Here is a 23,949-nt window from a genome sequence, read left to right as displayed (position 1 = left end):
CGAACCAATCCTTTGGAGTCAGACTTAACACTCAGAACTCGACCCATCATCCAGGACCCTCTCGGTGCCGTGGCTACAGCAATGATGACAATATCCCCAGGAGAGAAACTTCTTCTTGGTACAGCCCATTTTTGTCTTTCCTGCATTAGAAGTAAGTATTCAAACGTCCATCTTTTCCAGAAAAGTTCGGCAATGTACTGTACTTGCTTCCATCTTCTCCTGATATACAAGTCACTTGGTGCAAAGAGTCCTGGTGGAAGGATGGGCTTTCCTTTTAGCAGAAGAATATGGTTTGGTGTGAGGGCCTCAAGGTCATTAGGGTCATCAGAGACCTTTGTAATGGGTCTGTCGTTTAGTATTGCCTCTACCTCACAAAACAGTGTCTGCAGGCCTTCATCACCCAAAACCTGCTGCCCAAGAACTGAAGTGAGTATGCTTCTTACTGAGCGGATCAGGCGCTCCTAAACACCGCCTTGATGTGAGGCTGTAGGTGTATTAAAGCTCCACTTAATCCCATCTTGCATCAAAGCACCTTGGATCTTTGCATTATTTAAAGCGGCCAGACTTTGTTTTAACTCTTTGTTTGCTCCAATGAAATTCGTGCCGTTGTCTGACCTTAAGCTAAACACCGGACCTCTTCTACAAATGAATCTCCGCAAAGCATTAATGCAGGAATCCGTATCCAAAGAGTATGCCACTTCCAGGTGTATTGCCCGACTGGTCAAACAAGTGAAAAGCACTCCATACCTTTTTAGAGAGCTTCTTCCTCTTTTAATTTCTATGGGCCCGAAATAATCAACTCCCACATCTGTAAAAGGAGCCTTATCTGGCATAACCCTCTCTTCAGGTAAGTCTGCCATCTTCTGCTCTCCAAGTCTTCCTCTGTAACGTCTACAAGTTGTACATTCTGAAATTATTCTTCTTGCAGCAGAGTTGGCATTAATTATCCAATATCTCTGTCTGAGCTTATTCAACATGTGGTTTCTACCCGCATGTCCTTGCTGTTGATGGAGGTGACGTAAAATCAGTTGGGAAACATGCAAATCTTTGGAAAGGATAACAGGATGTTTAATCTCTGATGGCAATGCAGACTTGTGTAAGCGACCCCCGACTCTGAGAAGGTCGCCTTCCAATATAGGATCCAACTTGTACAATGCACTGTCCTTAGAGACACTAACCAAACCTTTCTTCAGGGTGGCAATTTCACTCTTAAACCTACGGTTTTGAGCAAAACAAAGTATTGCCTTTTCTGCTTCATCATAACTTTCTGGAGTTAAAGATTTCCCTCCAAGAGTGGCCTTGAAGCTCTGAAGTTTCTGTTCAACAACCCCTTTGCCTCCTACGTCTCTGTCACTTGCAGTAGATTTAAACTCTTCTCTCTTTTGGCTCAGGAGCAAAAGAACTCTTTAAAGCTGGAGAAACCAGGCAACAGATGTTTTAAGCTTCCTCCAAGATGAGAAATAATTAATGAGATAGTCTGTGGGATCTTCTGAGTGCTTAACAATAGCATTCACAGCTACTTCTCTTTTGACCTCTGGGTCCTCAGAGGGAATCCCAGCTAAATCCACATCAGTGATTGGCCACTCCTTCTCTGGCAAAGAGAGGAACTCTGGACCTTTAATCCACTTCTGGTGTGTGAGAAATTCCTCTGCTTTCAGACCACGGGACGCTGCATCGGCAGGATTGATTTTAGAGCCCACATATTTCCACTGGTCAACTTCTGTGGCTTCTCTAATAACCGAAACCCTATTTGCAACGAAGGTATGGAAACGTCTAGTTTCATTGCAGATATACTTAAGGACAGTTGTGCTATCTGTCCAAAACACTGACCTCTCCAGCGGCCACTGTAACTCTTTCTGAAGCATTCTATCCATTCGGACGGCTAGAACTGCTGCTGTGAGCTCCAGACGAGGAATGGTAACTTGCTTCAGAGGCGTAACTCTAGTCTTTCCCACCAGAAATGAAACATGTATTTTATGATCATCTTTCAATCTCAGGTAAGATACTGTACCGTATCCAGCTTGACTGGCATCTGAAAAGTTATGAATTTGTGCTGTTACAGATGTTCCAAAATCAGAAGGTTTAATGCAGCGATCAACCTGGAATCCAATCATCTTTTGAAGATCCGTTAGCCAGTCAGACCATTGTTTAGAGAAGAAAGGGGGTATTTGTTCATCCCACTTCAAGTTTCTCCTACAGAGTTCCTGTAACGTTAACTTAGCTAACATGATAAAAGGACCCAAAAAACCCAATGGATCATACAGTGAGCTGACCACCGACAAAATACCTCTCCTGGTATGTGGCCGTTCCTGTACTGAAGTCCTAAACCCAAACTTGTCAGACTCAACGCACCATTGCAGACCAAGCGCTCTCTCAATAGGAAGCTGGTCCGTATCTAGATCCAGCTCTTTTGTTTCTGTTGCTCTGATGTCACTTGGGATCGACGTCAACACAGAACGGCTAGTAGTCACCCATTTTCTAAGACTAAATCCACCTTTGTCACAGAGCACCGTCAAATCCTTTGCAATTTGAATTGCATCTTTTTCCGAAGCTATAGACTTCAGGCAATCGTCCACATAAAAGTTATGAAGAACTGTACTGATCACCTCATCTGGAAAATCCGACGCATGGTCCTCTGCAGTTCTTCTCAAAGCATAATTTGCACAACTTGGGGACGATACAGCTCCAAACAAGTGCACCTTCATTCGATGTTCTACTGGTTCTTGCTCAATATTGCCATTAGGCCACCAAAGAAAGCGAAGAAAGTTCACGTGTTTATCAGGCACCTGTACTTGATAAAACATGGCATGGATGTCGGACATGACAGCGACATGTTCTTTCCTGAACCGAATGAGAACTCCGATAAGAGAGTTGGTGAGATCTGGGCCCTGCAAGAGCTGACAGTTTAGTGATGTTCCTTTATATGTGGCTCCACAGTCAAACACAACCCTCAACTTTCCTTTACTAGGGTGATGTACTCCATGATGGGGAATATACCAGACTTTTCCATCCACTTGTTCCAGTTGGTCAACGGGTACTACTTCAGCATAGCCCTGAACCACCATATCACCAAGAAATGCGGTGTACTCCTCTTTAAACTTATCGTTCCTCTCAAACTTCCTCTTCAAACCTTGGAGGCGCTGTTCAGCAACACAGCGATTATTTGGTAAGACAGGATCTTTTTCTCTAAAAGGTAAGTCAATGCAATAATGTCCGTTTTTCAGTTCTGCTGTACTGCTCACAATCTTCATGAATTTAACGTCCTCTCTTGACATCTCCAATCCTTCCTCTGATGTTTTTTCATTAAAGTCATGGTTGTATTGTTTAATGAGCATTTCCTCCAGGTATTCCACCGAAATACGATTGGTTGTAACAACAGAGCAGCCAGTCTTTACTCCATTGCCACTTCCACCTCGAAGTGGTCCATTAATTATCCAGCCAACTCTTGTTCGAACTGCATATGGTCCTTCACCTTGACTGTTGATCACCTCCCAGGGTTCCATCACTTTTGCTGCATCAGTTCCAATGAGCAAATCAACATTTGAATCCACATCATGAAGCTTTATGTTCCCCAGGTAAGACCATTTAGCCACATCCTCTTGTCGTGGAATGTTCAACTTTGACACTGGCATACTCTTTTGAGTTAAAACCTTAGGCAACTTGATAAAATCATTAGTATCCATGCCAGACACTTCCAAGCCAGTCAAAACATTAGTACTCACAATCTTCTTCTGACCCATTGTCCTTAATAAAATGTTTGTTGGCTTTCCTCTTAGGCCTAGTCTCCTTGCCAAATCAACAGTACAGAAAGTACCTGAACTCCCAGGATCCAGAAATGCGTAGGTCTGCACAACTGTATTACTCATGTGGCTTTTAACCTGAACTGCAACAATTGAACTGACAGCATCATCCTCTTCACCAGCCCCTATATGACCACATGTCTGTTGTCCAGTTGACACTTTTAGTGGAAGGCTCACAGATTCCTGTGCTTCTTTGACTGAGGTACCCCTTGCCTCAATGTGAAGGACTGATGGGTGCTTCTGGTGACACACACTACAAACCAAACGACTCTTACAGTCTTTGCTCATGTGACCAATCTTTAAGCAACCAAAACAAATTCCATTTTCCTTTATGAAATTTATCTTGTCACGGTGCATCTTTAACTTAAACCGTGAGCATTTATCCAGAGCGTGATTGTTCTGTTGGCAGAGGAGACATTTAAGATTACTTTGGGCAAACGAGGACTTGATCTTATCATCAATGTAGACGTTATCTCCTTCCTTTACTGAACTGACACTGGTTGCAAAAGTGCTTCCAGTTCTTCTCTGCTTTGCATGGCCAGCGTTGGAGGTTTTAGTATAGCTGGTAGGTTGACAATCCTGTATATTACCAAACAAAGGGTCAGAGATAATTCTTACTTGTCTTTCAACAAAGGTCACAAGGTCAGTAAATACAGCCCTGTTTCCACTTTGCTCCTGCAGATCGCATGCAACGTTTCTCCACTTTTCTCTTAGTTTATAAGGCAATTTCATCACCAGGTTTCTGAGGTTGGATGGCATATCCAACTCCTTCATATACATGACTTGTTGTGTTAAATTGGAACAACCTCTAAGAAACAGAGAAAATGATTGCAGTGCGTTCACGTCCTCTGGCTTAATGAGAGGCCATGTGAGAATCTTGTCCATATAAGCCGAGGCAACTTTGTGCTCATTGCCAAAATGTTCTGCAAGAAGGGATTTAGCTCTTTGGTATCCCTGCTGAGGAGGCAAGTGCTGACAACTTTTCACCAGGTCTCTTGGCTGACCCCTGGTGTACTGTTCCAAAAAGTTCAAGCAATCCTTTGTATTATCCGTCTTTTCTTCTACACAGTTTTCAAAAGCTCTAATAAAGGTTAGAAACTGAAGAGGATCACCATCAAACACAGGAATATTTCTCATTGGCAGAGCAGAGGCTAAATTTTGCTGAACCAACAGTGTGGTAATATCATTCTGTCGTTGCATAATGCTCACAATATCCTTCTGAGATTTATCATTGCAGGCTGAGTTAAGATAGGATAGATGTCCTATTTGCTGAGCATCATGAACCGTTTGTGTCCTTTGTGTTTGTATATCACCTGTTGCAAGTCTGGTGTCTGATTGTTTCATTTCCACCTTTTTAGACCTGACAATCTGAGCCTGTGACTCAGAATGAGATTCACTGTGAGTATTCTTTATGTCAACTTGTTCTGGAGTAAAATGGTCAGCATGCGGATTCAGGCGGCCTGTACTTTGCTTGTTCCTTTCAAAATAGGAATTCATTCCGTCAGATCCTTTAGAGCCACATTTTGAATTAATTTCCAGCACACGGAGCTTAGCATTGGCGGCCGCCAGGTCAGTTTCCAGAGCCAATTTTTCCTTTTCCTTCCTTAATTCCTCTTCTTTGGCTTCTAACAAATGTTTTCTTTTTAATGCAGTCATGCGTTCCATAAGTGCTGCTTTATCAGCTTCTGCTTTTATCCTTGTAGATGAAGTTGAGGATACTCTTGATATTTGAGAGTGTAATCTGGAATTATTCTCCTTTACCAATGAGATGTTAGATGCACTGTCTTCAGGTCTAATCCCATCAGAAGTTACACTTTGGTTATCAGGATGGTTGGCCTCAGTATCAACGGATTGTACATATGGGTGAGCAGCCTTAGACAACCAGCTCTTTACTTCCTCAGTGAAATCACGGAACATGGTCATTTTTGCATGAAAATAATTATTTTGTCTTTGAACTTCACTCTCGGGCATATTCAAATTCAAGAAGGATTCATGCGTGTCATTAGCTTCCTCATAACACTTAAAGGTCCCATGGCATGAAATTTTCATTTTATGAGGTTTTTCAACATTAATATGAGTTCCCCTAGCCTGAATATTGTCCCCAAGTGGATAGAAATGTTGATCGGTGTAAAACCGATTTGTGGCTGTCTTTCTCTGCCTTTGAGAAAATGACAGGCCAGACTAGCCAATCCTGAAGTCTCCTGGTTTGACGTCCAAGCAGGCACGGTTTCCTCCCTTTCCTCCGCCCAGAGAATCTGGCACGCCCATGCAAACGCTCGTCGAGAGATCATTGCATCATTGCTTGTGAACGAGTGAACGCTGGCAGTTTCTCAGTGTTTGGATGTACAAATGAAAACAGAAGTCTTTTTTCAGTTCCTTCTGATCTGTGATCAGTGATTTCTGATGTGTAGCTAATTATTTATTATTCGTGCACACAATGCGGCTTCTCTCTCTCCAGACAGAACGGTGTTTTCGTGTTTTATATCTTGTGAGTCAGTGTTTTTGTACGTCCTCGTCGCGTCTATCGGTTCTAAAATGTGCATACAGTCATGAGTTTCTGCTCAACATCAGCAGAGATAAACCTCACACACGCCGAAGCTCGGCCTTCAACATCCCCGACCCACAGTACTGCATCTGGCCCACAGCGGAGGCACCAAACGCGGCGTGAGATTAAGCAGAAGGGGGGTAAGCTTGAGCATATCCGGGCTAGCCAGCCTAGCTCCACAATAAACTGGATTACATCCGATTACTGCTGTTGTGTCTTTGTTTGCGCTGTGTACTCAACGCGCGTCACTGACGCTTTTATTTTATTTTAAAAATAATGCTATTATCAACACTTACTTTTAACTCGTTCATCTCGACAGCTGTAATGGTACTTTGCATGTGTTACAAAGTTGGTAGAATAATGATGAAGAGACGGACTCGGTGTGACTGTTTATTCAGAACTCTCAGATACAAACACAATAAACTCGCGCTGACTGACAGCGCTCTCATAACTCAGTAGTTACTATAAATAACTTTGTTAGCAATCGCTGAGCTCAGTCTCTGATACATTAGTGATGTCCGGTTCGCGAACGATCTTTCTTTTGAACCAGTTCTTTTTAGTGAACCGAATCAGTTCACCAAATCGGACTGAATCGTTCTAAACGGTTCGCGTCTCCAGTCAGCGCTGATCCATAATTTACTAAAGTTACTAACTTTCTGACATGAGTGACAGTCCCTCCGACTAGAAATAGACTAATAACCTAAAGTATATGCTGTAACTAAAACAGTTCAGACATGCTGAGAACTGATGTGAAGTGAACTCAGGTCCATCCGTCTCCCTGGCAGACTCGTGCCTGCTCGTGCCTCGATAAACCACGCCCCCTCCGCTCATATAAAATGCAAAGATGTCAGCCAATCACAACAGTGGGTGTTTTTACTGAAGTCTCACAGCAGACACGCCTCTTGAAGCAGGGCATTCAGCCACAGGGCAAACAGCAGTATAGAAAAAATGCCTTTTATTTCTAAATTATGACATTTTATGATGTAAAAGTCATACTAACAATATAAGTACAGCTCAGGAAACATTATAAAATAATAGAAAAATGCCATGCCATGGGACCTTTAATACATTTTCCCAACTGAGATTGCACCGAGCTCACATTGTCAGTGGACTCCATCAAGGCACCAATTTGTTCCATGTACCTCTTAGCCTGCTTGCATTTCAAAGACCTCTTTTCTTGACACGTTTTTGCAAAAAATGCCAATCCTTTTTCTGTGAACTTGAAACTTCTTTTTACCGAGTGCGTGGACACAACGTCACTCTTGGCTTTTGATGTGCAAGATTGTTGCGACATTGTTTTTCCCTCTTTTCCTTTTTTTTTTTTTTTTTTGTTCAATTTTCACACAATTTGTTTGCCATAGAGCGAGAAAACATCATTTTTTGCATTAAGTCGCTTCAATGACATAGCTTTCCTATGAATGAATGACGTGAAGGTCCCTGTGGAGGTATTTGCGCAACCGCTATATCCTCCAAAGTCCCTCAAACTCTTTAAGACTTCCAATATTCAACCTCCAAAAATGAATCCAAATGCTCCAATAGCTAAGCCGTCTTCCAATACAGCTTCAAAGTAAACATTTTTCACATACCGACTGTTGAATGGCTTCCTGTGATGTCCGTAGACCACTGCTTTCCAGACAACGACGTGTTTTTCAACAACATACTCCTCAATCCTCTTTCCACGAAGTCCATTGACATGAATGTCCAGATTAAGGTGAGGTTTTTACTTTGTGTTGTGGCGATTTGTCCTTAACTTAAATCAAACAAATAATCAAACGGCCACTGAGGCACTTAAAGATAGTATCTTACGCAGGATACAATAAAACCAATATCCAGGCAACCATATCGTTTATGCGGTTTATTTCCATTTGAGCAAGCATACAAACAAATGGTGTCTGCAGCCTTTCTTTCCCTGGTAAAAACCAACAACCTTTCCCAGTGCCTGCTCGTCCTAAGTGTAATCACCAATATATACATACAAACAGGTGCTCAGTCAGTACTATCAAAATAAAAGTCCCCACAAAAATAGCTCAAATTAATGAAAATAGTAACATTAACGTTCTGTATCTACATCCATAAAATAATCATGCAAATTAGTTAAAGTAAAACAAAAATAAAGTAATTTAATTATTAACTTAATTACAAAACAAGAAAATAGCTCCAACACAAACCAACCATTACCTTGTTCTTACCTTGATTTAATTTAATCTTATTTGAATGTCCTAATTTATTTTATTGTAAATAAATTAATGCAATAATACACAGAAACATATAAAACATCCAGAAAATCTGATTTATTTGGAATGTTTAAAGGATGTAGTACACATTTTTAAAACAAAATCTTCACCAATCATATTTTAAATCCTTTGTTAAATTTATTGTTACATAATGATATGTTTAATTTTAATCAATGTGCCCCTTTAATCCACATAAACATAATCCCATATATGTTCAGGACAAACTGTTTTCTTTGTTAGGTAATACTTCTATATATGATAACAAATAACTGCTGATTAGAGTAAAAAATGTTTTTTTGTTGATAAATTACTTTTCTCTCAGTTTTTGTCATTTATATGAGCATAATGCTACAGTCTACATTGCCAGTAAAAATGACACATACCAGTGTGTTCAGCTACACCAAATCAACATAAAACAGCAGCAAAAACAGAAACTGAGATCTCATAATCCTCACTGGAACGTGATTATGTATTCTGGGTAAGCCTGTACATCATTGAAGATCACAAACATGCTTGGGTTGTTGGTGTCGTCAGTCACACTGTTGTAGAGATCAGCACTATTGGAGCTCTTCGCAGGCGGAACAAGAAGCCCTGCTTTTCCTTGAGTGAAATCACCGACAAGCACTTTGGCGAGGTACATGCGTTTATGTCCTTTGGCATCAGGTTTAGAGTAGCCTTGGGCTGAGTAGCTCGGATCCACAGCAAAATATGTACCGTTCCCATACATGGCTCCTAGAAAACAGAACAAGAGTATTAGACTGTGGACATGAATGGATACAAGAGCAAATAAAGTTTATGTGGAATTTGACTGATACCATGCGTCCCAGCGTAGCTGCGATTGAAGCCGTTATTGTTGATCTGATCTGTGCTATTAGGGCTAGTGCCGTGGAAGAGACGCTTTTCATTGTTTTTGTGGTTATTTTTTTCTTCCAGTTCCTCCTTTTTGATCATGTAGTTTCTCCAAAGTGCACTGTTCTGGACTCTTTCAATCTGAACAAAAAATGAAACACTATTATATTACACTATAGTACTAAAATGCAACACCAGAACCTCAAAACTAATAAACAGGAGATTTCTATTTCCCCTTCATCTAGTCTTACTTCAATTATGTTATAGGTTAGACTGGTTCTTCTGAACTCTTTCTCCACTTCTTTATATTCCTTTGAGCCTGCTGTGAGTTTTACAAGAACAACTGACTTTCCTTTCATGTCATCCCAGTGTGACGGCAAAGAGCTTTGAGCAGCAGCTGCATCTTTTGAAAAGAATAAAAACAAATCTTTGTACATGATTGCCTTCTGATCATTGTCTAAATTATAAAATATTCTCACCTTTCAGATCTACTCTGTTTAGTTCAATACTTATTCTCCCTCTTGTGGCCTCTTTGCGAATTAAATCAGCCACATATTCATCATTATTAATCTTGATTCTCACTGAAGGCTGTCGGTTCTGAAAGGCCTTTTCCAGCTCATAATTGGGCATCATATCAAAGTTTTTGCTGCGCCCATTCTCCTGATATTGCCACTTTACATTACTGATGGTTAAAAATGCCTCACGTCTTTCGTTTTCATTTCTTTCCACCTTGCGGATCATGTCCCGAACACGACTCTCTGCACTGTGGACGTCTCTTGTCAGTCCCTCCAATGTGACGACAGAGTCTTGGCCTTTCTTCTCAAGTTTGACACTGACTGTGAACTCCCTCTGCATGGCATACAGCATTTCTACATCCTCCTTGGTGAAATGAGCAATGGCTGGATCACGGATTGGGATGGTCATATGCTCCCGTACTATGAAGCTGTTGATCATGTCCTTGGCTTCCCTCAGGTCCTCTGGTGTCTCTCCACACAGTTGGAACACAGCTGGCTCAATTTCCTCAACCACCATCACAAACTCTTCATTTGTGGGAGATTCTGAATTTCCCCATGAAAATAAAATGTCTACAAGTTTGATGGGGGGGGGGGGGGGGGGGGGATTGGGATAGGGATCAATTATCAATAACTTTTTCACATAAATAGATGGAAAAGGCATTATTTTTTATTGTTTACTGACCTTTCATTTTGGTAAACAGACCTTTTTCCTCTTCTACTTTCTCACCAGATCTTCTGACCATGCTTTGGTGGAAGTCTGCCAACATGTCCGTCTGGAATATAAGAAACTTCACAAACGTGACATGCACCGGTTTCTTTTTCTTCACAAAGTCAACAACTGCATCAACCATTGCATCTGCTACATCAGCTGGTTTTACACCACCCTGACCTAAAGGGTTAAGACAAAAAAATGGAAAAGAATAGTGAATAATTTACACAAAATGTCTTTCAAATAAATACATTTAAGAAATAAATTAAGAAATAAAGTTTTAAATTAATTTAAGAAAGTAAATAAGAAAAACTCTTATTGCATTATAAATAAATACCACACAAATCATCTTACCAGTGCCAAGAGCTGGGAAGGCAACAGACGTAATCTGGCGTGACTCACATAACTTCAGAACAGACAAAACAGTATCCTTAATTTCAGATGGACCATTGCGTCCAATAATATGGATGATGTTTCCACATGGCAGGCGCCCAGTTGAGGTCACAATCTCTGTTTGCTGCATTTTTGATGATCTCACTATTGGAAAAAAAATGGGTTTAACAATAGTATCTAAAGTTTATTAGATCGCTCTTGAAGTATTCAAAAAGGTATTGTCCATCAACAAGAAATGATAATAGATAATAAAATACAAACCAATCTGTGAACATTCTTTTTCCACTTGTGATCCAGCAGCATCTAAAATGGCCTTGGATACTCCTGGATTGCAATTGAAATGTGACAGTTACATTATAATTCTTTTCAAATGTGAAATAACTTAGAAATTAAACAGATTTATTAAAATAAGCAAGACAGTGCGTGAAGATGGATTAACCTGATTTCAGAGAAAATGTCTGATTTGAGGAGTTGACAATGGCATCAGTTTTTTCTTTAGTTATATCTCCCGATGAAACCTCCAAAGTCACTCGACCCAGCTGCATAGTGTGCACCCCAAGAGAGGGAGAGGAGACTTTGTCAACCAGCCCTAACGAAAAACAAAGATATACGGTGTATGGAAAATATCTAAATTTTATTTTGTCACTATCCTTAATATATCCTGTAACATTTGGGTTTACTTTTTATCAGAATTTTGTTTTTAAATAAAATGTACTAAAACAAAATAAGTGTGATGGACATCAGATAAGCAAGTGTTACCAGAGGTCTCAGCTGACTTGTCAAAAAATTTAGGCATTGAATGTTGATGTGCTCCTTTCGTGATGGAACCCTGCATCCCATGTCTGAAGAAGCTGGTAAAGCACTAATCAATAAAGCACAGAAATATACAAGACAACTTTAACATGAGCAACTTAGATTATCACAATATATATATATATATATATATATATATATATATATATATATATATATATATATATATATATATATATATATATATATATATATATATATATATATATATATATATATATATAGCCTATATTTGTGTTTTTATGGTTCTTGAATCTATGTTTCCTTCACTCACATGAATGCTCTCCTGGTCAGAAGGGTGCACAATCACGGTTACTTCTCGAAGACTTGTACAGTTAAATTCCTGGACTTCTGACAGCATGATTCTGGCAACCAGATCTTTAGGGAAGCCAAGATTCCCGGTGCCGATCGCTGGGAAGACGACTGAAGCCATTCCCCTGGTTTCTGCTTTTTTCAGGCAATCTCTAATGATCTGAATGAGTACCTTTTAAAATGTAAATAAATAAATATATCTATTATCATCTTTGAACAAGATTCATCTAAATAAATTACCTATGTAGCGCAATGACTGAGTATTGCACTCGAGAATATAATGTTAATGTATAATTTGTAATGTTAAAAAGATGTTTGAAACATCTTTATGTATGTAATGTAATGTTGAAACGTTACAGTCTCATAGTACACCAGCAGGTGGCGGCGATGTTGCATGGTGTCGGTTAAAGGAACCGTGCTCTCGTGAAGTCTTGCGTGAGTTTGAGAGCGAGACTTCCCCGTGGGTGACGGTGTGTGATAGCCAGAGCCATAGAGAGAGAAACACTTCGAGAAATTATATATATATACAACCCCAAATCAGAAAAAGTTGGGACAGTATGGAAAACGCAAATAAATAAAAAAAGAAGTGATTTCTAAATTTACTTTGACTTGTATTTCATTGCAGACAATATGAACACAAAATATTTCATGTTTTATGAAGTCTCGTGTGAGTTTGAGAGCGAGACTTCCACCTGAGTGACGGTGTGTGATCATAGACCGTAAAAAAATATGGATGACGCGACTTAATTGACTTCCGCTGACCAGAGTTGAAGCTTTCCTAGGCCTGCACATGGCGCTGACATCTTGGGACCGAGTCTGCGCAGTAGCGATCTCGGGACCGGAGTTGCGCAGTAGAGAGCAGGAAGGCGGAGGCTTCAGTTTCTGAGAGGAGTGCTACAGACTTGTGTGTGATAGCCACGAGCCGCAACTAAACGATTAATTCCTGTTTTCAGTACCTTCACAAGGGCTGTGCCAAGTGTGCGATCGCACAGGGCCTCACGCAAAAGAAAAGTGACAGCTTACTTGATGATGTAAAGCCAATAGTTAAAGTTCATGTTTTTGTCCCTCAAAATAGAGCTAAAAATGTGTATCGTGATGCTGTATTATTCTGCTTGTTAAAAATGTTATATGCAGTAACTTGAAATAGCCTCTGTGCATGAGACTGTGACAGTGATTCATGTGCATGCCAGTCAACAGGCATCGCACGTCATGCTCGTAGAACTTTGCCACAGTCCATTCAAATTCTGATTTTGGCCGCCTCTGAAATGAGTCAAACCAAGTTAAAAAAAATACTGAAAGGAAATACTGAAAAACAGCACTGCCCATTTCAGTTACACAGTTTAACTTCTTGAACCTAATGCTGCTAAACTGAATAGACCATTTTTTTTTGGAATATCCACATAAACAACAAATTGTTCGTCACTATAGCTACAGTAGACCCCCGTTACATGCACATCACGTTCGCACAGGGCCTCGCACTCCCCTTGCAACGGGCCTGCCTGTTTTGTAGGTAAACTGGTGAAAAAAATAAAAACACTTGAAATGTGCAACCCCCCTTGTGAGTTCTTCACTGCACACTGGGACTGTTACATCTACATATGAAGCAACACAGTTTATGACAATTTTGTTAAATTTCAATTAAAAAAAAAATATTATTTTCACCTTATCTGCTGAGCGTTGTTTCCAAAATGGACAGACTACATGGAAGACTTTGGAACATTTCAGTCTATAGCCATCTGTGATGACCATATCACCATAATTGACATTGCTTGAGCGAGCAGCTGTGGTGATTTCTGACTGGATCTGATGACCAGCAGTCTGAAGGAGTGCTTTGGAGACGGCACCTTTACTGAGGTCCAAGTCATTTGATATAGTGTTTACAATGATATCAGCCTGCAGGAGAAACAAAGGAGACACACTTTTTTTTTTTTTTTGGAGGAAGTGATCACCACTGATTAACATAAAAACAATATAAAATACTTGATTTTAACTGACCTGGATGGTGGTACAAAAAATGCACTTAAGTGTTTAAAAAATGTATAATTATCCAGTTAAAATATATTTTAAAAAACCTTAAAAACAAGAAAAAATACTTGAGTTTTAGGAGTTTTGGAACCAGGTTTGGAATGACATGAGGGTGAGTAAATGATGACAGACTTTTGATTTTTGGGTGAACTATCCCTTCAAATATGTTTTATTTTGCACTGGCAGATTTTCACTTCTTCAAGTATAATTTTGAAGTAAAACTTTATGCAGTTTTGCTTCTCAAGTAATTTTTCTTGTTTGTCGTTTGGACCTTATCAAAATGATAAGTTTAATTATTACAGCTGCTGTGAGAAAAGGCTATAAATGATCTGCCACCTGCAGCATCCTCACATGCAATATAGCCTACCGGGGACTCCTTCTTTATGTATACAGATGTGACATAAAGACGAACGGCGGCATGATCACCATTCAAATTATAACACATTACAAGCTTACCGTTGTGAATCGGGCTACGGTAAGTGGATTATGTACTTAACCAAAAAAAAGGTACAGACTGCAGCTTTAAGAAGGGATTTTTTGCTATGGTCTATCTGTCTGACAAGTTTTATCTATTGTTCACTTACACATGCATCCTGGATGTTCCCTTTGCTCAGAATGATTTTTAGTCCCTCTCTTGTAGTTTTGGTCTCAAGAACACTCAACCCTTCATATTTATCGGATCTGCCACCAGAGCTTGAGTGTTCTTTTCCTTCAAAGTCCCTATTACCACGGCCTTTGGGACCTTCAAATGCTTGGTTTCTTTGGCCATAATTTCCACCACCACGATAGCCATTTCCGTTTCCACGTCCACGAGCACTTTCATTTCCAGGATATCCTTGTCCATGGTTACTATACCCATGAGGTTTGGTTTGATTTGGTTTGGTCATTTTAGGGTTATAAGCAGCAAACTCCTTTCTGACAGCTTGAGCCATGGCATTCACAGTGCTGCCATTATTGTCAACCAACAGAATCTCAGTTAATGTGCCTCTGCGGTTACGATCTTCGATGTACTCACACACTTCCTTCGCGATTGATTCAGTGCAAAGATCAAGAGGACAACCAAATATCCCTGAACTAATAACTGGAATTGCAATGGAGGAGCAGTTTTTGCTCGATGCCTGGTTCAAACTTTCCCTCACAGCACGTCTCAGGCGTTTCTCGGTGGTTCGTCTGTCTGAATCACTGAAGCGAGGTCCAACAGCATGTACCACATATTTACAGGGAAGACGACCAGCTTCAGTGATGAAGGCATCTCCAGGTTTCAGACGTCCATTTGCTTTTGTGTGTTGGTCACAATATTGCTGTAGACATGGTCCAGCACCTTGAAGAAGTGCGGAAGCTACACCACCAATATGCTTCAGATCTTCATTAGCAGCATTGACCACAGCATCAACACTGAGCTTGCAAATATCTGCCATCCTGACAGTAACAGTTACTCCACCTGGCATTCGAACTTCACAAGAGACCTGGCCAAAATCTTTAACACTGCGTTCAGGAAATTCATCCTCTTCCTGTTCCAGCATGTAATCTTCCTGGAGCACCACCACAAATCTTTTTTCCTTCAACAGCACTGAGAACATCATTTTACCCTGTTCCTTGAAGTACTTCTTTGCTCCTGCCTTTTTAATGGTCAGTGTGTCAGTGTAGAGAGATTCTGTCAAGCTTTTAAAGAAAGTCATAGCTGGCTGGACAAATATACGCTCTCCAGACAGTTTTATCCAGGGTCTCTTCGAATCAAAATTCACTTTCATCTTATCAGACTTCATTAAATGCTGCCCGTCTTGTGATTTTCTGTCTTTTATGAATTCAACTGCTGCATGTGATTTGACACGAACTGTTTCTTCAATTCTAGTGTGCTCTTCAATGAAACGTTCTAAGTTCGCACTGACCTCCATCACTGCATCTCTGAATCCAGTCACTATTATTTTGTCTCTCTGTGAAATATTTATAAACACAGATCTCTTTTTGGAAGTATTGAACAATTCTTGATTTTGTTTTTTGAGATCCTGCCACTCTGGCATTTGAAGGACACCCTGATCTTCTATAATGAGTTCTTTAGATGCAAGAACCGTATTCACCCTCTTCTCTGCCTCAACAAGTTCTTTTTCTGTGCCCCCAGTCACAACAACATCTCCATTTTCGATTGTGTAGACAGCAGTTATTCCATGAGATATAAAGAGATCTGTGGACATTTCATCACAATCCACTGATCTCAGAAACTCCAAGATTGAGTGGTCAATCTTTAAGGGCTTCTTCCTCATGTTTACTTTCTTCTCAAGAACCCAATTCTTGAAGGCAAGAGTTTCTGTATAAATACCTGATACAATTAGACTGTTAATTTTTTTGTTGTAGTCAATGTGCAGGTGTGGAGAAGCAGCACTTTTCAAGCCATCTTGTAAAAGCAGAGAGTACATGGCAGGAGACATCTCCATATTCTCTGTCACGCTTTTCTTCTCTCTCTCTATTTGATCTGTTGCTCTCTCTAAAAATTTCTCCATAATGGGTTTCAGTCCTTTTATCTCATGGGTCATCCCCACCAGTGTCAGGATCCCTTTAGAGGCATCCATATCAGTGAAAACCTGATCTTTCACCAATTCCTTAACACCACTCTCCACTTTAGACCATACGAGGTGTGACACCGGCCACTCAGATGTTGTGTAGTTTGAGATTATTTTCTTGAAGGCATCACAGGCATTCTTACTCCAGCCATCAATGTGTCTTCTGGTAACTCCTTTCTGTTTCAGTAATGCTGGATCAGGATTGAGCAAAGTTTCAGATTTGTCCATGTTTATTTGGCAGAAGTGTGAGCTCATCTGGTTTTTAATAGAAGAAATCTCCCCTTTCTTGAGGAGGAACTCCCTGATGGCAGGATGTACACTGACTGTAATGGGTTCAGGCAGCTTAAAATGTGGTCTGTTGCCACCATACAAGACCGTATCCAGTGATTTAAAGTAGGGATATATCTTGACTGGAAAATCACAGATGATATTCTCTTGCTTCAAAACTTTCTCTTTGGCTGAAAAGTAATGAAAGTACCAGGTATAATGAATAAATGCATTGACATTGATAAAATGAGGTAAATAAGTATCATCATGGAATATGGAACTGTACCAATACAGACTACCAGTAACTACACATGTTTATACCTTCTTCCTCCTTAAAGGTAATAATGGCTGCTTGTTCTGATGGAATTATGTTAACGTCCTCAACCGGACCACCCCATTTCTCATAATAAAGTTCCAGCAGCATCTTTTTGGCCTCAGCTGGAAGATTCTCCACCCTCACACATGTGCTTCTCTCCAGTACACGGGCCCTCAGATTATTCTTCTTGAACTTTTCATGCGTCCTGCAGTCATCAAGGAACTTTCCTGCATCTGTCAGAAATACTATATCAATATTCACATAATGTGCCAGACCCATTTGCAGGGTTTCTGCAGGTTTCACCAAGTCAAATTTAAGGCTGTTTAAGACCATTATGAATGAAATGGCCCCCTCTTTTGTGTCTGACCTGTTACAGGTATGTTAGCCTGGATGTGGGGATGTGTTATTAATTACTTTTGTTAAAAGAGTGTTCCCCTTGTGTGTCTGACCCAGTCATTGGTCTGACCTGCCCTGTTATTGTTACAGGAATATATGGTTACTGAGTAAACCTGGCAAAAGTATTTTTTATACAAGGACAGGTTTCATCTATACAGCTGACTTGACATAGTCTGCTACAGTGGCATAAAAGATTAACAGCATTAACAGTATATCATTGTACTTTTTGAATTTTCTGTTATTCTGTGTTCATACTATCATATTTGTAAAGGTGGTCCTTTGGAATGGTTTTAAACAGTCATTGGTGGGCCATGAGTTGCAAAAGGTTGTAATAACAACAAAATGATGATGATAATAATTATTATTATGTGAAAATGTAAATAATACATTTAAATATATTTTTATATGAACATACCACTGGGATTTTTAAAGGTCACAACTGCTTTTTTTAATTCCGGTATCATTTCCATGCCAAAGTAATTCTCAGAGAGACCGCTGATGTTCTCCACCAAAAGTGTCAACATGTCGTGATTAAAATCATCTGGAAGGTCCTCCAGGACCACAGCACTTGACTCTCGAGGTTTCTTCACATCCAACTTATTTTGCAGGACACTTTGATCTTCTGGAAAATTAAAAGTGACACTTGTTTAAGTCCCCCTACAATTAACCTAATTATTTTATACCAATTAGGTAACTACCTAATTCATGTCAATTGAATTTGAAAATGTACTTTATAAAAAGATCACATGTACATATTTTCAGATAATTCTTACTTGGTTCCTGATATCCACTTGCCTGGTCCAACTGAAACCACACAGATGTAAAACATTTAGAGTATGTAAATGGAGAACACTACTAAACAAGTAGGGCAAGTTATTTGTTTTTTCCTCTGCACCCTTGAGACATTATAGAAAAGTGACAACCATCTTTCTAGAGAAACACAGTCATCATCTCAACCGTAAAAGAGTAATATTTAAATGATTAATGTTCTAATAGGCCATATATAGCAGCGACTTTGGTTTGCACTTGTCCATGGTTTGTTTGTTCCTAATTGAGCATTTTAAAATAAGTCTGCTCACTCTCTGTCCAGTGTTATCTGCCTCTTTCTCTGCATTACTGGATTTGTACTCTTTCAACATTTTAACATCTTTTTCAAATTTCCACAAAAATATAAAGAATTTATGACCACGTAAATGGAGAATGCTACTAAACAAGTAGAGTAAGTTTGTTCTCTCCACTGTCTTTCAACAATATGACAACCATCTTCCTAATGAAACTGTAAAATGTGTCTGTACCATAAAATAAGGTTCAGAATTTATGATAGACCATTATTATTCATTTAAATAGTATTGATGATGCAGTCTAAATTTAACTGCACTTTTTGTAACGTTTAATTATACTCACCTTTTGTATGGTGTTCTCTGCTTGTTCCTCTACACCGCTAGGTTTGAACACTTTCAGCTTGATTTGCTTACTCTCAATAGTAATAATGTGTTCTGCCTGAGAGAGTACGGCATCTCGGACTTAAACACAAACAATCAGACTTAGTCAAATACATCACAATACAACATTTTTCTAATTTTTTTGCCTGAGGTCGATGGTTTTTCAAAGTGAGGTTTCGCAAATTTCTCAATCTCTCTCTCTCTTTTAATACAGTGACCGTAAGAGAAGTTATATATTATATTGAATATCGTGATAACATCTCAACAGCTTGATTACATTTATTTATTATAAATATATGTAAAAACGTATTTTGTTAACATCTTTAGCACTTACCGTCAGATGATTTGAACAGAATCGTAGCAGAGTTGCTTTTGTCATATTGCACGACGCAGTCTCCTCCCTGAGATTTCTTCTTGCTCTGAAAGTGAATCTGAAGTTTATTTTTCACAGTTTTTGCTTCTTCAGGCCCCCAGTCTCCCTCGACAGTGATGGGATACTGTTCATCCATCGTGATCCTTCTGGTTAATGAGGAAATGACTTGACAGTCAGTGTTTATAGTTGGATCACGCCCTCCTGCTTATTTTCACTTTTGTTTCTGAGAAATGCTACTGATAAACGGAGGGCTCATTTATATAACACTGTCTGGATCCGTGTGAACGGGGATCATTTTGACAATGCTGTCCTCTGTAGCTACATAGTGAAAAACGCAAAGGAAATTTTTTTTTTAGTACATCGTTGTCATGTAGGTGTTAGGATCTCATTCCCTTTCCTATCTAATGTATTCATGCATGCTTCTGAGGCATGCAGTATACAATTTCCTGTAATTCATGTATTGAGTTGTTTTTCTTCCAATGTAGCTTACTTTTTAGGATGTGGCTCAGTGGGCGGCAGTGGCCCAGTGGTTCATATAAACCAGAAGGTTGGTGGTTCAATCCCCGGTTTCACCTGCCCAAGGGTCGAGGTGTCCATGAGCAAAACACCTAACCCCAGCTGCTCCCGACGAGCTGGATGGCGCCTTGCATGGCTGACACCACCGTTGGTGTATGAATGGGTGAATGTGAGGCAAGAAGTAAAAGCGCTTTGGATGGCCATGGGTCTGTTAAAAGCGCTATATAAATGCAGTCCATTTACCATGTATGGGAGAGCGGGGCACAACCAAATGCTTTTTGACACTTCTCAGTTTGTGTAAATCTTTAGGGTTCAGAATATTTATTTTTTCCAACATTCATTATACACATGTCTAGTAAAAGTATGTGGTTTTGTTTCATTAATACAATGCAACCAACAAGATGTCAGAAAAATCCTTCAAGAACAGCTAAGATTTGTCAGGATTAGCATTAAAAACCACATTGTGTATTGTAAATAATATAATTATATATACTTAAAATAAAATGTGTGTTAAGTTTAGAAACATTTTGTGTCCCTCCTCTCTAGCCTCACAGTGGTTTGGTCCATCACGCACTTCACCTACACAAACAAGTCCATTGGGGGAGAGTACAAAGTTCTTCAGTAGTTGTGGAACTCCAAAGCTTTTAAGGCTATTTTATTCACTTTAAACATCGGATTCAGTAATTATTTTCTCTTTAAAACAGACGAGTTACTAATAAATTAGCAATGACAAAAAAAATATGATAACCAATGTATTTTTCCATAATTCCAGTATTTTAGCGATATTTTTTACTTTTTTGTAGCTTGTTGTAAATCACCACAACCAGCTTCAACTGACACGGCGATAAGCCAAGTATGAACTGATAAATTATTGTAAAATAAAAACTAATAACTAACTAGTATTGTAGATTTACTGCTGTGTTGGGTTTTGCTCAATTCTATATGGAAGAAGCAAGATAACTTAATAATTATATTGCCGCGTGGTGAACCTATGATTACTAAGATATGATACCATATGATATTTAAACAACTATTGCTTTGTGTTGTTGGCCAGATAAAATGACAGAGATAATTTTAAGATCATGTTCAGTGCACCAAAATGCCACACATATCCTTACAAGTACAATTTTGGCTGTATTATTTGTGTCCCCTTCAGAAAATGCCTTTTAGAAATGTTATGTTTATTGTCCAACTGAAATGTACACCCATGACTCCATGTGTGTGCTATTATACATGAGCCTTTCTGAACAGAGCCGCATACCCAAAAGAAAGGGAGTGCACATGCTGTTCAGTATTCCAAGGATGCGTTCCACTCCAAATTTCTGTGCCCTTCACTCGTGCTGCTTTCCAGACTAGGTTGGACGTGGGAATATAATAAATGAAATGTCCCACTTCATACCTCGGTAAGTTCCAGAGGTCACGTTCATGTTGACCACACGATCGCCACCACACAACGAGAGTATATCGTGTTTTTGTGTCAACTATGGCAAAAACCGATAAAAAACGTAGGCTAGATGCTGTGGTCAGTGTGTTGTCACTCACATAAGAAAGAATGATGCCACAAACACTACGCAGCTTCTGGTTGTGAAACCACCGAGATTTAAATTCCAGAAGAAATGGGATAACCTTTCACAGGTGAGTGTTTTATATGCACTCAATATTATATGTTTTGTATTATGGTGCTTTTAATGTTTTTACTTTTACTATGGTAGCTTTTTAATGTTATGTTAGCTGACGCCTTCATCTTATTGTTAGATGAACTTTAGCAAAATCATCTATTGAAGTCTTTCATGTAGATATTCATACATGTCATGAACGCTCCCACATCTTGCCAGAAGATGGCGTCCGCAGCTGAATTATACATTTAATTGATTATTAAATTGTTTAATTAAGGTCTAGACATGCCAGTGTCTAACACTGGGGGTTGTAAGTGTTTTAAGTACATCAGGAGTAAAGATAAGATAACCTAAACAATAAAAAGTCACATGTACATGAATTCAGAAGATTGACACAGTCATCAGTAAAATGGCGAGACAAGTTGTTCGCGGGCAGACAACGTACAACATAGGCAGGCATTATGCAAATATAATTTCTAGTGATGTAGAACTGTCACGCATGTGAGATTCTAACAAAAAATGACTTAACGTGGAGGCGATTCTTTCTTTTGAGAGACTTAATTGTAGGCCTATTTATCGAGCACTTTCGACTTTACAACTTTGTAGAACATTTACATTCACAAACAGCTATATTACACACTGCATAAAAGGGAATGTTTGAAAAACCATAATATATGGAGCACTTCAACAGCACTCTACAACCAATAGATGGCAGCATAACCTTATCCTGACTGTGTGATATAACTAACTAATTCATGGACATCAACATTAAAACTGAGACATTGAAGGCATCCAAATTAGTTTATTTGGATAGAATGTTTAAGAACTAATTTGTGCATCAACATGTAATAAATAACATGGTTAAACTTTATGTATTTGTCTGTGTGAAGTTTTGTTAAGGACAGTACATTATTTCTGCTCTTGGTTTTAGGGAGTAAAGACATCCGTAGCACTGTGAGCATTTAATCTTTATGTATTTGTGTAATTTCTCTTCAGTCTTTTTAAATTAAACGTATGTATAAAAAAAAGAATTTGTTTCTGAGTACCTCAGGGCTTTCCTCTCATCGTCAAATGGAGCAGCTTTAAAAGTTTAAGCCTATTCTCTCTCTTCTGTAATTAGACCTGAATGCATAAATCTTGTAATTACCATTCATCCAATCACATTTAAGTACATGCAAAATGTTATTACAAGGTGTACCTCCTGAGGTTTGGGCTGTTATTAGTTGTTTGATCTCCTGTCACCTTTTTCAGTTTAAGTTCAGTAACAGCTCTTTAAGTCATTAGCCTTTATTCACCTACCTGTATAGATATGAGGGAGAGGGAAGGAGGGCAGCGTCTGTTTGAGGGCTGGAATTGAAGTTCTTCCTTTGCAAGCAGGGCCCTAAATAAATTATTATTACTGACAGCACTGAGTCCTGGCCCTAAACAAAGCTTCCGCAATTACTTCTCTTCATACACAGAAAGAAGCATGGAGCGTGGAATTCACAAAAAGTGCAGGTGCCATCAAAACGTGCAGTTGTGTAGGACTACCGATGTATAAATATATGCATTTCTGTTTTCTTTTTAAATATAGAATTAATGTTGACAGCCTCATTATAGATCACACGCCAGACTAGTAAAATATAAACCACATACACAAGCAGATATGCACAAATTAGAGTACTAAGCATGCAACCCATGTCCCCTTTCGACCATCTTTCATGAAAAATTGAATTAAGCTCCCCCTCTACACTCTTTCCATCTGTATACAAGCTCATCCCTGGAAATTGAAGCAGAAACACAGAGAGAGAAGATTGACTATGCTTCATTGATTTTGTATGCAGTGTTGTTACAGAGATCGAAAGAGAAGTCTGTGTGAAGTTTTGTTGAGGACAGTACATTATTTCTGCTCTTGGTTTTAGGGAGTAAAGACATTCGTAGCACTGTGAGCATTTCTTGAAGCTCAGCTTCAAGGATCAATTAAGATATGGAGCTCTGGTAACATGCTTGACCAAAGCTGACCGCCACAAGGATGACTTAAACATATTAAACTTCAACATATTCATCACCCCCTGTGGTGAAAATCAAGTTTTTAATGTTGCTTGTATGTCTATGAGGAGTTTTTTTAATATGCTTTAAAACAAACCATATGAGAATTCATAGGTCACCACCATTGCTGAGTATTTTCTCCTTTAAAGGGGACATCATGAAAATCTGACCTTTCCCGTGTTTAAGTGCTATAATCGGGTCCCCGGTGCATCTACCAACCCATAACACGTGAAAAAGGACAA

At 39.2% G+C, this 23,949-nt stretch overlaps 1 protein-coding gene across 1 annotated transcript; it reads right to left on the bottom strand.

The window, feature by feature from the left end:
• Nucleotides 1-8,187: 8,187 nt before the first annotated feature.
• Nucleotides 8,188-19,696, bottom strand: LOC307118883 (protein mono-ADP-ribosyltransferase PARP14-like). The gene is made up of 17 exons (XM_079804727.1): nucleotides 19,509-19,696; nucleotides 19,137-19,255; nucleotides 18,506-18,536; nucleotides 18,148-18,354; nucleotides 17,342-17,569; nucleotides 14,780-17,211; nucleotides 13,833-14,063; nucleotides 12,133-12,342; nucleotides 11,805-11,907; nucleotides 11,485-11,634; nucleotides 11,307-11,369; nucleotides 11,007-11,189; nucleotides 10,626-10,832; nucleotides 9,908-10,513; nucleotides 9,680-9,831; nucleotides 9,395-9,569; nucleotides 8,188-9,311 (listed from the first exon to the last, which is right to left on the bottom strand). Exons 1-17 carry the CDS (start codon nucleotides 19,681-19,683, stop codon nucleotides 9,031-9,033), a joined length of 5,553 nt encoding a protein of 1,850 aa, XP_079660853.1. The 5' UTR covers nucleotides 19,684-19,696; the 3' UTR covers nucleotides 8,188-9,030.
• Nucleotides 19,697-23,949: the final 4,253 nt, after the last annotated feature.

Source organism: Gobio gobio (genome assembly GCF_949357685.1).
Source record: "Gobio gobio genome assembly, chromosome: 22".
Lineage (NCBI taxonomy): Eukaryota > Metazoa > Chordata > Actinopteri > Cypriniformes > Gobionidae > Gobio > Gobio gobio.
The sequence above is the reverse complement of the archived record's forward strand: the minus strand, read 5'-3'. Positions and strand labels throughout refer to the sequence as shown.

Bases quoted from the DNA above. Each gene is read 5' to 3' on its own strand.
- LOC307118883 (XM_079804727.1), bottom strand. From the start codon at position 19,683: ATGGATGAACAGTATCCCATCACTGTCGAGGGAGACTGGGGGCCTGAA. The intron at 14,064-14,779 runs GTAAGTGAACAA...TTTCTCCTGCAG, and splicing joins GGAACATCCAGGATGCATGT to GCTGATATCATTGTAAACAC. The intron at 9,570-9,679 runs GTAAGACTAGAT...TTTTTTGTTCAG, and splicing joins TAACCTATAACATAATTGAA to ATTGAAAGAGTCCAGAACAG.